This window comes from Hemibagrus wyckioides, linkage group LG07, assembly GCF_019097595.1.
Source record: "Hemibagrus wyckioides isolate EC202008001 linkage group LG07, SWU_Hwy_1.0, whole genome shotgun sequence".
NCBI lineage: Eukaryota > Metazoa > Chordata > Actinopteri > Siluriformes > Bagridae > Hemibagrus > Hemibagrus wyckioides.
In genome coordinates, this window is record NC_080716.1 from 13,584,473 (window position 1) to 13,601,880 (window position 17,408).

The window sequence follows — 17,408 nt, forward strand, 5'->3', positions numbered from 1 at the left end:
GGATAAGGTATTTGTCATTGTTGATAAAATACTACTATAAGGAAAAATATTGATGTGCCAAAGTAGTAATTTTATACAGTAAAAGTTATACTACATGTTAATCTCTGTAGTATAAAAAGTAAAAGTGAAAATCTAAATACAGTATATGGCCAAAATCACACCCATATGTGGGTTTTGAATATCTCATTCCAGATTTAGTCCCCCCCTTTGCTGTTATAATAAACTCCACTCTTCTTGGAAGATTTTCTACTAGATTTTGGAGTGTGGCTGTGGGGATTTATCAATTTAGTCATAAGACCATTATGGAGATGAGGCACTGATTTTGGGCACTTAGGCCTAAGATGTTCAGTGAGGTTGAAGTCATGGTTCTGTGCAAGCCACTTGAGTTTTTTCACTCCAATCTTGGCAACCCATGATCTTCATGGCCGTTGCTTTCTGCACAGGAGCACCGTCATGCTGGAACAGGACCTCTTGGTTACAATGAAGAGAAACTGTAATGCTACAGCGGCATCTTATACATTTCTGTGCTCCCAAATTTGTGGCAATATTTTGGGGATGAACCACATGTGTGAGGTTCAGGTGTCAACAATCTGTCATAATCCATCTGTCATTGTTTTAGTAAGTTTTTGAAAACACAGTATGATGTAATAACACTCAAAATGTTGACACACCAGAGTACAATTTATTATACCTTTCAATATATCATTTTTTTAATTAATTCATTTCTCTCTCTCTCTCTCTCTCTCTCTCTTTAACAAAATGGCTTTTTCTGGCCTTCTAAATCATTTTCTTTTTTTGAAGTGAGTTACTGGAAAGACTGAGAACAATATAATGATCTTGTCTGGAGTGAAGCAACATTTAATATTTTACATGCTTGCCACAAATCAGCGAAAAATAACACATCAGTTTGAGGCCCATGGAATGTTATATAATGGCATATAATTGATATATTTTGTCTTTTTCTTCTCTCCTTTTTATCTTTCTCAGAACGTACATAAATTAACACACTGTCCCACTGACAGAATTACACACATGGAAAGAGTTATGTTTAGTGGAACGCAAAAGTAATATCTATCAAATGCTGGGGTACAGACAGCTTGCTGGAAGCAGGAACATTTTTGAGATATGGAGTTGAGCATGTTATTGGTTATGCTGTTTGTTGCACCCTGCCTCAAGGTACATTTTCTAGCAAGACTTTGTGAAGCAGGAAGCACTCACTGGTAGCCCTGGAGCTCCCCTGGGGCCATCCTTTCCTGTGTCCCCTGGAGGTCCTCTGGGACCAGGAGGACCTGGAGGTCCAGGAGGTCCTGGAGGGCCTGTTTGACCCTGATCACCCTAAAGAACAAATAATGCAGCATAATATTTGATGAAGTCAGATGAAGTCAGAGCGTGAGACAGCAATGAGTAGGAATAGAGATAATATCCAGTGAATGAATAAAAAGGCAATGAAAATAGCTATAATGAAGAGGGATTATGAATCATAGAGTAGTTTAAATCAAATAAGTAGACTATAAGACAGCAGACCTGATGTTAGCCTTCTATTTTAATCCACTGATTTAAGGCTGCGGTGGACAGTTCTGCTTTGAAAATTTCTTTCTGGAATTTTAATATATAACTGCTTTTAAAGATTTCCAGATTTCCACTTAGCCTGCAAGATATTTGTGTTTAATTACAGAGCACTGGAAAGATCGTCTTTATTATTCTTGTACATAGGGTACTAAATTGAATGCACTATTTAGTTTAACATGGTCAGAAGAAGTGTCCTTAAATCATAACAGATACACACGATTTATATCAATCATGCTCTCCATTTATTAATATGATTCTCTAATTAATAAAATCATTAATCTGGTTAATCTGTTCTCTCCTTTAAAGATCACCGTTTAGCTGAATGAATAATTCATAAGTCTTCATTATGGACATAAATTCAGTAATTATAGTAAATTTGGGTGTGTTACAGATATACAAATAGCACTAAACGTCCATGGCATTACTCTGAGCAAGAAGGCTCTAAATATACAGTAAGGGTACATGGGTTTTAAGGGTATAGGTGCTTTACCTTCATCAGATGAATTTCACTGATAGAAATAATGCTCCCTGAAACCTATCAGAGAGCTACCAGTGGATATGTTATCCTAAGAGAAGGGCACAAGCACAGCAAAAAGCAAAATATGGGCACAACTTTATTAAATCTAGAACTCAATATTCTGTGCCTCGATTTAGTATTTCATTGCCATGTTAAACTAAATCATGTGCACAATTTAGAACCTCATGCACATGAAATAAAAGAAATATTGTGCCCTCTCAGGGGCTCTGTATTTAATTTATTAACACAGTTGCTCTTTATTAAGTGGAACATTTTGTGTTTCATGGTAGACTCCCTACTTATCATGTAGTGATTGCTCATCTGGGACAAATGTACATAATTTTTTATTAACCTCTTATATAAAAATAAATCTTTAAAGTTCTCTCTTTTCAACTATTAAATGATATCTAAATTACTTATTGAACTAGTAATGAGTTTCTTTGTTGACATTTTAAAGCAAATCAAAAAATAAACGAGTAGCAGTGGCTATAAAGTTCTACTATAATCTTAGAATGATTGCTGTTTTTTACTGCATACTGTATGATTTGTTGCCCAGCCAGAACCAGAAGAATGGAGATGAAAGGAAAAAACAGTGGGCTACTGAGAAAGAAGTGTGAGGTCAAGCACTACCTTAATGAGTCGACGTTTAATGAGTTGCTGATCAGCGGAAAGAAAGCCATGATTGATCTTAGGGAAGACCATCTGAGCAGGAGTGAGAGGTCAAGAGGTCGGAGGTGGGAGAGTTTGAAGAGAAGATAGTTTGATGAAGTCCCAGAAGTAGGAGAAAATAGAAGAAATAAAAAAGCATAAAAATAGATTAGATCAAGTGAGACAGAGGACCAAGTTCAGCGCCTTCAAGCATGAGGAGAAATCCACACTTTTCTGCAGTGGTGGTTTCTGTAGTCTATATCTGAAAACTATATTTGGTCTCAGAGGTCTCATTTACTACCTCAGGGGTGCTGGGACACCCACTTAGAGTTCATCAGCCCCAAGAAAAATGTCAATTTCTTCTCACTGAATGCACTGTCATCACAGAAATGCTTAGTGCTAAGCCAGACCCCAGGAGCTGCACACACTGAAGTGATGCTTCGTTTTTTCGTCATTTAAAAAATGTATAACATTTACAAGCATTGAAAAGTACACTGGAGGGAGATATTTGTGGTAAGAAACATGGACATTCACTCACATGGGAACGCTCCAGACCATATCTTGGTTAGTAAATCTGAATCCTGTGTATAATTGCTTGCATGTTTGTTTGTTTTTTCTTAAAACCTCAGTTAAGTCCATCATTCTTAATCTGGCTCCATACTGCAGTGGTTCTCAACATTAGTCTGGGTTACATATCTTAATTAGTTGTACAGGACGCTTCTTGGCCTTAACTCTTTGTAGTCATGGCCTTCAACAGCAACATTTCTTGCTGGACAGTATTTTTTGATTAACAGAACAGACAGAAGAGTGTATATATAAACAGCATATTAAACAAAAATACATGAGTAAGTTACATAGTCTGTCAGGTTATAGTGGTTTTGTGAATATTATATTATATTATATTATATTATATTATATTATATTATATTATATTATATTATATTATATTATATTATATTATATTATATTATATTATATTTTCTGTGTGTTTGTTTTTTCAAACTTCTTGTGAACATCTTGCTGTAAATTAAACAAGCACTAATAATAATAATGCTGTATCTACAAAACAAGCAGAATGTAATATCAGAATAATGCTGCTCAATTTCTCTCTTTAAATGGAATATTTGTACAGTTATTAATGGTTTTTCTGTGCCTAAATACCTATATAGGAGACCCAGTCATGAATTAGAGAGCATTAATGGTAAAGAGTGTTTTGGCCTTTAGCAATGTTTGGCAGTCTTTAGAAGGATTTAAAGAAAACCTGTTCTACATCTGTTATGTCAAGGAATCAATAACAAACTCAGTTTCTTAACAAGCACTTGCTGCAAGCTTGAGAACCACTACCACACAGTATACAGAAAGGAGCTCTTTCTTTTATTAGGGCTGCTGGCAGTTGAAATGCATAGTAGCCATTGATTGGACTTGATTGATCAAATCAAGTTGTTCTGTTAACTGGTCTCAGGTGACAAACAGCATGAGGGTCAGGTTATTTCCGTGTGTGAGCTGTGGAGTCTGGCTGAGCAGCTGCACCACCCAGACAAACCTTTACAGTCAGGATTTGATTGCTGTGCAATGCAGCCATGGAGGGCACACCAGGAAGTCCCTGGGGACAAAATGGCATAACAAAAACAACAACCACACAAAATGATAACATGGATTGTGTACACCACCACACAAATCTCTGTAGCACTGTATCAAATTCAAGGGTAAAGACATAATGCCTGTATAGGGGCTTGAGGTGCATATCAACTAAACTATATATTTAAAATAAAAAATAAGATCAGTCAAATAATAATAATAAGTGCCAGACTTTCCATGTCTGGTGCATGACTCTGTATCTGCCCATCTGTTTTGTGTGACAATTCTTTTAAAATGGTTTAAATGTTTATTTAGAACGAAATGATTTTCCAGGAAAAATGTGACCATATATTTTTATGTCTGCTCTGTCATCCCAACACAACCTAAAAGTCTGGTATATGTATGCTAAAAAAAAATTCCAGCAATTAGTTGAACAGTGGTTTTTAAATGGTTGTCATAAAAACATGGGGGAAATACCATGTTTATGGGATATTCCATCTTAGCATGTTTGGGAAGTAATTGAAATGGCATAGGTTATTTTAAAAAGTATAGCTCAGGAAACAGCTGTCTACTGTTTCAGTGAATATGTGAAGAGGATACTCTTTCAAACAAAATTATAATAAATCTAACTAATGAGACATTACTACAGAATGAGTTACTAACAACCACAGACATCCTGAGCATAAAACTGGGAGCAAGCTCAAGAGGATCACTGAGAGCTCCTCTGACAGAAATACTGTCTAGGCCTTTTGAGTTATGTAGCGCTCAACTAAAGCTGGAGTGTTGCCTTCGCTTCAATCTGTTAGTTTTACAATAAGCTTGATCAATTTGCCTGGAGTCAGTGGGACTTTGCACTGATCCCACTACATTTTATAAGAAGACTGTGGCTAATATAAGCTGGGCTTATGTACCATTACTTTGGCCACAGGGTTGCACCATCAACCTCACTGTAACTGTCCCTGTGTTACAATAATGCCCTTAGCAGCGGGAAGAAAAATGTCTGACATGACTCAACCAAAGAAGAGTTTGGTTTTCACTTTTCTTCATCACTTTTCTCCTTAGTCAAAGAAAAGTAGCTTCACAATGTCTCATTAAATTACTTTTAAATTTAGTATGGAGCTTTATAGTCCTCATAATCCCACTGCATACTCGAACAATTAATATGGTTGATAAAGATTCTTAATGATCAGCAAATAGTTTGGATTTTGACTGAGAGCAAGCGGTACTTTTTCTGGGCTCAAAACTGAACAAATGCAATGATAACAATCTGAATTGCCCTTTACAGTAATGATGACATTACACCTATAATCTGGATTACCTTACATTTATCTGACATTTTGCTTGACTACAACAGTTCAGTTGAAGTATTTTTGTTCTAAAATATCCAACTCTTTTAACCACAGTGTTTATGCCCAGTTTAACATCATTCGTTACATGCAGATTTGAGCTGTTCTGTGTGCATTTATGTTGTGTGCAGCAGCCAGTGCTAAAGTTAATGTCCCTTCTACTTATCTTCATCTTTCTTTTTTTTTTGTCCTCTTTTGCACCGAGAGACAAAAGTTTAGTCGCCATGAAATGATTATCTATATTTGAGGGCAGATGGTTTCAATAAATTTAAATAAGTGTATTGATTGAATCCTGAAGGTGGCTCGGTATACTTGGCTTGTCATGTATTTTACAAACCTCATCAGACTGATTTTAAATCAGTTTATTTTTAAAGACATCTTGGCTTCTGAATCATAGCATGCAAAACTCTTTGTCCTGGAATAGCTTTTCAGATCTTTAACATTGAATAATTCTTCTGACATTTGTGGAGAGATTTCATACTGGATAAGACCCAAGATCTTAACTCTATGGCAGTAAAAGAGCTCATCTTGAGTTGTATATCTGCAGGACTACACAAAATATAGCTACCAGGACTGGACTCCCCTTTGTAGCGCTTAAAGAAAAGCGTCAATAGGGAACTGTATAAATTACACACGTCCCGTCAATGACAGAACCAAAAAATTGATTCAAGTTTGATTCAACACGTACTATTCACTTCAGGCTGTATTATTTGCTGTTGATTCATTCTTTGAACTTTCAACCTCTTAACTAAGGAATATGAGTTGGTGTGTGAGGGATGGGTGTTCATCAGTCATCTCATTTTGTTATGTTTTCCATTAAGCGCAAACTCATCAGTTCTTCTGAAAAGTGATGTATCATGTTCTGGTCAAAATAACTAAAGTAATAAACTAATCTACTTTTTAGTACAATCTTTATTACTTTTAAATTTCATTACATTATAAAAAGCACATATCTACATAAAATATGTCACATTTTTGCACGCCTAGCTAGTAACAGTAAGTATTGTTACTTCTCTTTAAGCACACACACTTCTGAATATTGGTTTCCTATTCTTTTGTATCTCTGTATTCCTTTAAATACATTTTCTTTCTCTACCTATGTAGACAGCTCAGTGTAGCTCAGACAGCTCATGTAAAAAATAAAACCCATTTCCATAGTCAAGATGATGACTTTCACATAATTATATGACTCAGTGAAATAATAATAATAACAACAATAAGCCAGCATCTCATTCTTGTAATTATGACTCACAGAAAAGTAGCCTGCACGGTGTGTTTTGTCTGGGAGGTTCATCAGACACAGTACCTTGGATATTTAGTGCTCAAGTCATATAAATCTTGGATAAGTTTGTGAAATGTAAATCATTCACATTATCCATCATCTTATTATCCAAATACTTCATTATACAATTAAAAACTAAATGACACAGAACACAACTTACCAAAAGCTTCTGTGTGTGCAGTAACTCATATGAAGTGGGTTTTGTGGTTAGAGTATAAATCTAATTTTCAAGGAGCAGGAGACTCATAGTGATAGACAGTAAACCACAATCAGGAAGCTGGTATGGGCTTGCAACTCAGGGACATATGCGACAGTGTCACAGGTGATGAAGATGTTTGGTATTGGGCTGATGGCTGTGTTCAAGTTAACCTCAATGTGCACCCACATGTGGGGCAAATTAATTAGAGACACTTTTAGTGCCTGGTTCCCTTCTGGAGTCTATCCAAGACAATGATGAATATAAAGAAAAGGCAGTGAGGATCAGAGAGTAGGAGAAGAGCAGACGCGTAATGCAATAAAGACAGATAGACTTAATAAGTCAGTCACAGTTAGATGAATCCCTGCAAGCAGATATTGGAATGAGATATCTGAGTGATTTATTCAATAATTTGCCAGCTGTGGCAAAGCGTGGACTTCATAATCATTCTCTAAGAGGTGTGAATTTATCAAAATGTCAAACAACTGGGATGGAAATAATTACATTCTTCCAATGAGCTCTCAGTCTTCAGTGATCATATGTCATTGTGAAGTAGAAAGGCTTCAGCTATATCAAATTACAATAAACTCTGACACATTTGTTTTTGTTCCAGGCACTCTTCCTCGGCAGAGGGCACTCAGACCCGCAGAAGCAATCAGAGGGCACTGACCTTTCTTAATGGCTACCTCAGGTGTTTATAGTTCAACTCTCTTGTGTCTGCTTGACTTATTCTAGGGCAGCTTTGTTATGCTTGGAAAGCTTAAGTATGAACTGTCCACAAAGAACTCATGCATCTGAAACATTCCATGCATTTAATATCCCAGACATAACACAGATTTATCAACACATCAAAAAATAAAATAAAATAAGCGCATGCTAGAGAAGACCACATACCCGCGGTCCCTGGTCTCCTTGATCTCCCTATAAAAGAAAAGAAAAGCAAAGGGAGAATACACTTAGGTAACATCATACGTACAAATGGACAGAGAGACGGCAAGAGGAGTACCACCGAGTCATAATTCAAAATACACTGATGAGGAAAGCTAATACCTCAAGAATTCATTGCGGCTGAGGGGAAAATCACTTATGATAACAGAGAGTGATGTCGGCAGGGGTTTGAAAGCAGGGCTGAGGTGAAGTGTGAGTTGAAAAGGGAAAGTGTATACGTGAGGGGGGGTCCCAATTTGTCATATTGTGGCTGAACACATGAACAACCACCTCATTTAGGGTACTGGCTTCTTCTCTAACCAGAGCTTCTAAAAGGTTTATCTGTATATCAGCCAGAATAAGAGACTGCTACTAAGCACTGAATGATGTTAACAGCTAAGCCTGCATCATATTAATGCAGATTTTAAGAAGAAGGTCACAAGGAATACATTTTATTGATACACTTTAAAGGTGTAAAGGTTATAAAGACTAACTATGAAACATAATGTGACAGCTGGTTTCTAACATTTTCATTTATTGTTACAAATATTTTGAGATGAGATGAGAATGGGGATTGAATCCCTTTAGCAATTACAGTAAGCAATGTGCAAGATGTTAGTCTCTGAGTCTCAAAATTTCACTTAGTTTAACATGCTTGCTTACTGCTATACAAATATACAATACAGATGTCTGTCTGTCCATGCCTACAGCAGCTTTACACAAAGCACCAGTGGAGGCTTACAAGGCTAGACAATCTGTGAGAGAACATTTAGAGTGTGATCATATAAATATTTAAGTACAGTTTATACTGTCTATATAGGTAGATGTGCTATATTCTAATCTGTGAACAATACTGGTGCTGCCTATATACTGAGTTTTTTAATAATTTAATTTACTTACGAAAAATGATCCACTTTACATGATTTTATGTGAAAGGACTTTTGCCCATTAATAGTCTTACATACAACCTTAACATAGCCCTGAACATCAATAGCCAGTTTTACCAACTACTTTCATGACACACATTAAGTTTGAGTAAGGCATGTGTTTTATTATAAGGTGGTGTATTCTTCTGTATCTTTGTTGTGCATGGTGCTTTTATTCATTCTTGGCTTGACAGTCTTGAGGTTTTCAAATTAAGGCCCCTGTGTAACAAAGCAACAAAGAGTAGTGAAGTTGAATGCTAAAAAAAACTGTATTGAATATTCCTGTTCAAAATAACAAAAGCTCTGATATTAAAAGTTTTAAGGGTTCTTTCCCCATGAACAATTTGAAGTTTTCTTCTTCCATGCAGATGATTTTGTCCTTTCAGGTTTCTTGATAATATGGCAATCTGCAGTTTTTAGTTGTATTAATTTAATTTACAGTAATTGACTTAACATATGTGGTAACAGGATGTTTCAAGGATTTTTCACAACATCAACTGTAACTATAAAAGACTAGAATGTATGAAGCATTGGCAAATCTCTATGGTATAACATGAATAAAACATGTTAAGCTGCAACACACTAACCCACTGTTATTTTCCTACAACAGCATGCCCCATTGTTCTTTATTCCTTATTATCACTCCTTTTCTCCACGTTTATTTATAGCCAATTTTCACACCATCAGCTTGTTTTCCACATTACGTAATTGGCTACTGTTATTTTGACTCACTTGGACTGCCAGCGATGACTTCACCCAGTTTCAAAAACACAGTACTAGCTTAAAACTATGCTGTATTACTTGTTGCATTATTTATACCATTTTAAATGCTTATGTTTCAAGCCAATGCCCGCATCCAGAGTGACTTACATTTTTATCTCATTTTATACCGCTGAGCAATTGAGGATAAATGGTTGATCAGGGGCTCAGAGGAGGCAGCTTGGTTGACCTGGGACTTGAACTCACAACCATCCAATCAGTAGTCCAGTGCCTTAACCACTAAGCAACCACACACCCACTGTTTAAGTTTGACACTTTTTCCTAGAGTTTTTCTAGTGTTTGGCTCTTTGTGAACTTCAAAAAGTTCAGTTGGTGCAACTGGCTACAGAAACTTATATCAGCATTGACAGCAGTTATTATTGTATAATAATAATAATAATAATAATAATAATAATAATAATAATAATAATAATAATAATAATAATAATAATAATGTAATAGAACAATTGGAAAAGAAGTGTGCCACCCATTCTGCAAAATTTCAGAATGTTACACAGTTTAACCAAGCAGTGTATGAAGAAACCCAATCTCATGTATAAAACCACCATTACTAATTTCTAATTGGTGCATAGTGTACAAGCTTTATCTTAGACAGTGTGACTAAATGAATAATACTGTAATTTATCATAGGTTATACACATGACTTACAAACAACTATATGTGGTGCTCCATCCTATGTAATGTTATTGAGCTGGAAGAGCTAAACAGAGTGGTTTGTATTGGACTTCAGGGGTTTGTGGTCAACAGATTTCAACAAACACTAAATGGCACTGACTGGGCCGAGAAAAGGGCTGATTTTTTCTAATTTACCAGCTGTCCATTATCCACTTCTTGGAGACAATTCCTTAAACCCAAATTTTCCCACTGTGCTGCATGTCCAAATTCTTAGGCATGTTTATTCATCTTCTTATGCTGCTTCTCAAGTGACTCCATGGGTTCACCAAAAAAAGTCATGATGGAAATGCAGTTCAGACTTTCAAATTGTCCTTCTCATCTTTGCCTCAGTAATACACAGCTGTATTAAAGGTCTCTTGCTTTTGTGGAAAAGCTGTCAGAGCCAACTATTAAAGGATTTGTAGTTCTCTTAACCATATCAACAAAAGATGTGAAGATATTAACAGCCCATGGAGTGAGAGCTGAGGAAACCTCACATATCTGCAGGATTTTATTCTTTCCACATTTTAGCTTCATTGGTCCGCATTAATCACATGGTCCATAGCCTAAAGAGTGTGGTAATATCTTTGACACTTTTTCCTAGTGTTTTTGTAGTATTTTATAGGGGAATGCTTGGTAAAGTGCTAAGTGAAACGTTAACATGTTTGTAGCCAGGGCCTTGTCTTAAGGGAATAATGCAGTGGGCTAAATATTTCTGAATGCTAGAGAGTGTCTAAAACAAAAGAGCAACTTCAAAATGGCATCTAAATAAGTAAATCTAATCAAAAACAAGGTAAAGGCATAATACAACGAATGATGAGAATAGGAGTGTAAATGCTAATAAAATTATGCTTACCTTCTCACCTTTCGGACCTGGCGGACCCTGTTGGGGTTTGAGAGAAAATATTAGGGTTTGCAAACTCATTCTCAATGGCAATACACAATATTTAAACACAAATGTGTGTCAACAAACTAGCTCATAATGAACTTTGAACATGAAAGCTTTGGGTGCATCCAGTAGTAAATTCTTTGTTTTCTTTCTAGCACCACCGTGACCAGGATAAACAATTACTATAGATGGTAAACTAGAGGTTTTGACTCCCTTTGCCCCTTTTTTGATAATAATATCAATACAGATTTTATATATCATATATTTTTGATCAAATATATAATACATTAATAACCTTGGACTCCTGAAATGTATTTGAACTGGATTTCATTTACTCACCCGAAGTGTCTGTGCTGCTCATGCACAGTGAATTGCTGTACTAGTTCTGCATTGTCACTGAGGTGGAAACGAATCATTTCTTTCTTTTTCGCTATTCTGTGGTGAGAATAGCAGTAAAGAGGAAGCTTCTAAAATGCAAACACGTGTGGCTGTGTGCTGTTGTGTTTAGACTAAAAGGCTTGACGTAGAGGAAGTGATGGTGTAGCCAGACACCTGCTATCCTAAGCTGGAGCTTTCCTTCCTCCAGGGTTTTTCTGATGTGTGTGATGACAGCTCAAACCCTACAGAAATACCTACTAACTGCTTACAATGTGTTTCATTAAAAGAGTAGGAAATTGTTGTTTACTGTTAATGGGGTCAATAACCATATTAAAAGCTATTATCCTGTTTTGAATGACTCATTTCTGAATCATGACATCTAGCCAATTTATTTCAGCTAAGGAAGAAAGGCTTTGAATTCTGCCGTTTTGTTATTTGTGAACAGAAGCTTTTTTGCCCATTTGACATTTTCCTCTTAAAACACAGTGTGTTACCATTACCTAAGTCGCTTCACCCTGAGTCTGACATTTCATGGATCAGTTCCAGCTAATACTATGTCTGGAGCTGTTCCTTTCACTCTTGAACGCTAAGCAGGTTTCCCAGTGAGAGAGCGAAGGTAAGAAGAGAAGCACGGACATGTTGTTAACCTCTATCTGGGCTATATCAGACCTTGTCAAATTCATGAGCACAGATGTCCTTCAGAGATAAGGGGAGGCATTCACATTAAATCCATTACCCTTGAGTGTTAAATAAACATGGAACAGCTGCCATGTCCATGGAGGAACAGCTATCATCTCCATGCAATTGTTCTCTTCTTAATTGTATATTGATCTAATTGTGGGTTATTCTAAAAGAGTGAAGCATAAAAACCTGCCCACTGAAGCAAAAATGTCCTCTTGAATAAGAGAGGATATAATATGAGAAACAGAAAAGGAAATGCGAGCCCTTATCTTTATCTGCTGTATGAAATGTGTTAACTGTACTTATTATTACAGTTCTTATTCTGCAAACCACAAAATTGTATTAAAATATCTAATGAATAAAAATACAATGAATGCACTAAGTGTGAATTTGGCTTTGCTCATTTTGCTCTTTTTTTTTGTAGACTGAATTCCTTTCTTCCACCCCACCAGAAGGTTGTGCTATTTAGTGACATTTGCAATTTGTGCAAATAATCCAAACATTTCTAGCTTTTATGCAAATAGGAAGCATCATCATATGCAGTACAGAAGATTCAGAAGCCTCTTATTTTAGTCAGTTTCTTGATTAACTGATTACTGTGCATAGAAGAAACACACATATATCTGCCAGAACTATTTCCTTGAAAAGTATCACAGGACATAAAACATACATACTTTCTATGATCATTATGGCTCATTTACATTTTAAGAGGTTGTAGGTTTAATACAAAGATGAGCATCATAGTGCTGTGTTTCCTGACCAACAGACAGCAGTTCAGGAATAAAAGGCATTACATGGCCTGCGTGAATGGACTGCATGACCTGAGCCAAAACCGCAAAGAACTGAGAAACACTCTCCACAGCATATCTGATAAAGTAGATATCCTGAGTATTAATACAAATGTGATAAATTTTCTCTCCAAATCTCTGTTTGTGTAAGCACTCTCATGTCTGATCAGTTTAGACTAAGCTTTGGTATGCAGTCTTGTCAAAACTTTATAATGGCTTGCTCAGTTTGGCTTGGCTCAGAAATTGTTTCAAACAGACAATGGACATCAGATCATCAAATAACATTGGCAGAAAGAATTTGCCTACACACACACACACAGTAATATCATCTGTGAAGCCACTTGCATTTGGTTGGATAAAATAATTTAATGGATGTGTGAAATGGGGTAGGTTAAGTTGGCTCACATAATACTATAATAATGCCTGATTTTTTTAAAGACAATTAACCACACCAGTTAACTAGAGGCTTTTGGCTGACTGACAGAAGGACTGTTCAAATGTGAAAGCATAGGGGTCACTTGGTATATCCACAGTACACAATTAAAGCGACAATTTTAGTATAAGAACAATTAGTTTCACTTACACTATGTTGATAGAAAAGAGGGCCCAAAGCATGTCAAAACTCTATATGTTTAAAATGGTTTTCTGTTGAATTGAAAGGACATTCTCTGATGCAACCATGAGTAGGGTGAGTCCTGTGTCTTGTTTTCATAGAGAAAATTACATATAGATTTACCTGAATTACTTCTCATATTGAAAAGGTTGGGGAAAAGCAGAGACATACTGCCAGTCTGCAAATGTGAATCTTGGGCAGTTTAGTTACCTTGGCAGTTTGTAAATATTTTTTTTACTTGTTCTGTTTATATATCTGCTATCAAAAATGATGCATTTAAGGTCTGTACAAACAGAGCTAAATCAAAAACAGGACGAAAACCAAAAGCTAAGAAGAAGGCTTCTGTTAGGATTGACCAACATGAAACTGATGAAGAAACATCTCCATGTCTTTTATGAACTAACCAAAGCGAATGAAATAAACAATTTCAATAAACAATTTGGGGCACATTATGTCTCTGCTGAATGTGGTCAAGCTTTGGATATCATTACCACAGTTGCTGAGTCTGATAGGTTTAAGATTGATCCAAAACCACGGAAAAATAGAATTTTGCTGTGCAATTTGAACAAAGCTACTAGTTCTGTACTGATTGCGATACTGATTGTATTTCAGCAGTTTTATTTAAGACATCTGCAGAGGAAATAGCATTTGCTTGGGGCACTATATCTTAAAGAAATGTAAATATCTATATGTAGGCATCTCTAGGAGATCACAACTAGACTCACTAGCCACTAAGGATCTTGGCCTTTGCCACCATTAAGTGGTACCAGTTATTCCTGACCATCAGGTGATTGTGAATCAGACACTTATTTTGTTCAATCACTGTACACTTGCAAATGTGTAAGCAGCACTACTAACACATAAGCTGCTTTCAGGTGGCACAGGCATCCATTAGTTCTTGCTGAATATATCAGGTTTATTCATTCATTCATCTCATTTATTCATTCATTCACTCAGCTTCATAAACTTTTTTACTGTTTTTCTTCATAAACTTGTTTTATTGTGATCTGGGACTTGTTGAGTCTATATCCCTTCCCAGAAACACTGGGAGGCAGGTATACATCCTCCATTGCACACCAGTCTATTGTATTTCTTCACACACATTCTCAAACTCATTCACTACTGCCTTGTTTTGGGGATGTGGAAAAAAAAATTAGACTACCCCAAAGCGTATAGACAGAGGGTGAACAAATACAATTCTGCACAAATGCTAGCCAGAGCTCAGGATAAACCCCTGGATCATAAAGCAGTGAGGCCCCAGCTCTATCTTGGTTTGTAATGCCAAATTTATTGGCAGCCATTTATCAGTCAAAGTAAACAGTAAAAGTCAGAGCATCAGGCAGTTAACTCCTCATCGGGTTACTGATCATACATATTAGTGAGATAATATAGGTGGAACATGTATGTATTAAGGTACTGGTGGATTTTCTGTGACGACAGTCTTTGGTATCAAAGAGCATATGTTTTATTAAGGTGTTGAAAAGACATTTGTCTTCTGTGACACCTCATAGTTTGGCTAACTGACAGTCCAGCTGAAGCCTCAGATCAGCCACCACACACACAATGCCATAAAAAGGATGGGAGGCAATTACCACCCCAGCCTTTAGGCTGTTTATGTAAATACAATATTCAGAAAAATGACCTCATACACCTCTCATATCTCCCACCTAGAAAATCAATTCATTCCCTCTGGCCGACTTTTTAGGGTCCCTTAGTGTATCGTAATAGTTACAAGCATTTACACTATGTACAATAAATCTTTAAATAACACTGAGGTCCAAGCCAGAAACACACCAAGTTTATATGAATGGAGACTATGGCTGGTAATGAGTTTTACTCACTTTAACAGTTATTCTGTAACTGTCCACACTGATAGGTTTTATGATGAATATCTATATGTGTATGTTAATAGTGGTTACTGCGTACATTTCTTTCAGGTTAATAAAGTAGATCTATTTTTTGTGTTAGGGCAGTAAGAAGTAGGTCTGACATCTATGGCATATATGTTTGAATGAGCTTCCTGGATAGGTAAAAAAAAAATAAAAATCAAAAGTCTGTCCATAAACATTCCTACAGCTAATAAGTAATACATAGATGCCACATAGATCCCTTGTGTCTTTTAAACAGATTCCAAAGCATGTTTGCGACCTCAGAACAGAACAGCTTGAGAAACTATTTTTTCCACTCAAATCCATATTTTGTATTAGCATTATGTTCACCTCTCCAGAAAATACATGTTTCTGATGCTCTGATTTTGCTCCAATGATAGCTCTGCTTGTTCTCTGGTTGCTATGGTGATGTGAACGATTTCCCAAATGTTCCCTTGTCAGGTTTAGTCTTTATCTTGTGAATAAAATGTATTAAGAATCATAGTGCAAGAGTTAGTCAGAAAAAGGCCGGGGTGGGGTGGGTGTCTGCAAGGTTAAATCATTGCAGAGATAGGAGAGAAGTAAGCTAGCTGTATTTGTGGGTGTGAACCTTTGCTTGTATTAACTTATATAAAACCTTCAAAAATGTATTAGGACATGCATGTTTGTAACTACATACTCCACTATTAATCTTGTCATTACAATTTACAGTGAAAGCTGTAAGTCATAATGGGGCTCAAAATTTTAGTGAAGCCCATATTGCTGAACTGTGACCTACTTCTAAATTTTTAATAAATTTACAAAACTGAGCATATACTACACTGATCGCTAGTTTCTAATCTCTATTATGTTATACTTACCTTCTTCCATAAACTATTTTGGTTTATGATGGAGTTAAATATTTAGCCTTACAGTTATGTTTTTCTCTCCGTACATGAGTTTGTCCTCATTTTCTCTCTCATATTTTCTCATTAATTCTTGGAAATGCATAAATTAAAAAAGGCCATGTAACACTGCCACAACTAGCAAGCTGATTTGGCTTGTAATGTTACACAATTACAATTTACAAACTGCCACCTGCTCTTATACATACATTTATATCACCTACATACTATGCCATAGTTGTGTCAGATCTTAGATTTAATATGTGCTTTGCATATCTCTCAACAAACTGTACTAAGCACAACAACAGCAACAAAAAACAAATCTATGAACAAACAAACAGCTGCTCTGAAGTCAGTTGTGAACTAATCATCACTGCTTCTTATAATAGGTTTTTTTCTTCACAAAGAAGTCTACATCCTGCCACTACATTATCAGGAGGTCACAGTTTCCAGATTGAATTTGACAGCTACTGTATGTGGGAGGAGAAAAACCCAAAACCTTCTAAAACTACCAAGCTCTGAACCATGGTTTGTTGTTTAGCTAGATTGTTGCTTGTTGTCAGCAGAATGATACAAAAGGCCAAACTGATTAAATAGTGCCATCTTGTCAGTATGATGGAGCTCAGCCACCATTCACCATTCTTGCACATTCATGGAGGTTTGGAAAAACCTAGGCTTGTTTAAAAGATATTTTGCCAATTTTTAAAACATTTCAACTAGTAACTACCCTAATAATGCTAATACTAATTTAATACCCTGCAATATTAATGATAATTAAAGAAATGCATTTGGTAAATATTTATTTCCATCCTTTTAACTAAGAAATCAAACAGATTTATGAGTATTATAGTGATTTACTATTATTTTTTTTTTCTGCTCTTCAT

At 36.1% G+C, this 17,408-nt stretch overlaps 1 protein-coding gene across 7 annotated transcripts in view; it reads right to left on the reverse strand.

Annotated features, from left to right (window-relative positions):
• The window catches only part of LOC131355714 (collagen alpha-1(XXV) chain), a 145,873-nt gene that overhangs the window by 37,711 nt on the left and 90,754 nt on the right, over positions 1–17,408 (reverse strand). For 2 of the 7 annotated variants that reach the window (XR_009204904.1, XR_009204905.1), the window contains exons 1-3: positions 11,280–11,401; positions 4,278–8,057; positions 1,219–1,335 (exon numbers count right to left, since the gene is read on the reverse strand). Coding sequence is in view for 3 of the 7 variants with exons in the window: in XM_058394146.1 (XP_058250129.1) it covers positions 1,219–1,335; positions 4,278–4,478 (318 nt within the window). In the remaining 4 variants the exon portion in view is untranslated. Of the gene's footprint in view, positions 1–1,218; positions 1,336–2,716; positions 2,789–4,277; positions 8,058–11,279; positions 11,406–17,408 lie in introns of those variants that run through there. The other 5 variants (XM_058394148.1, XR_009204903.1, XR_009204902.1 and 2 more) reach the window with 5 other exon arrangements.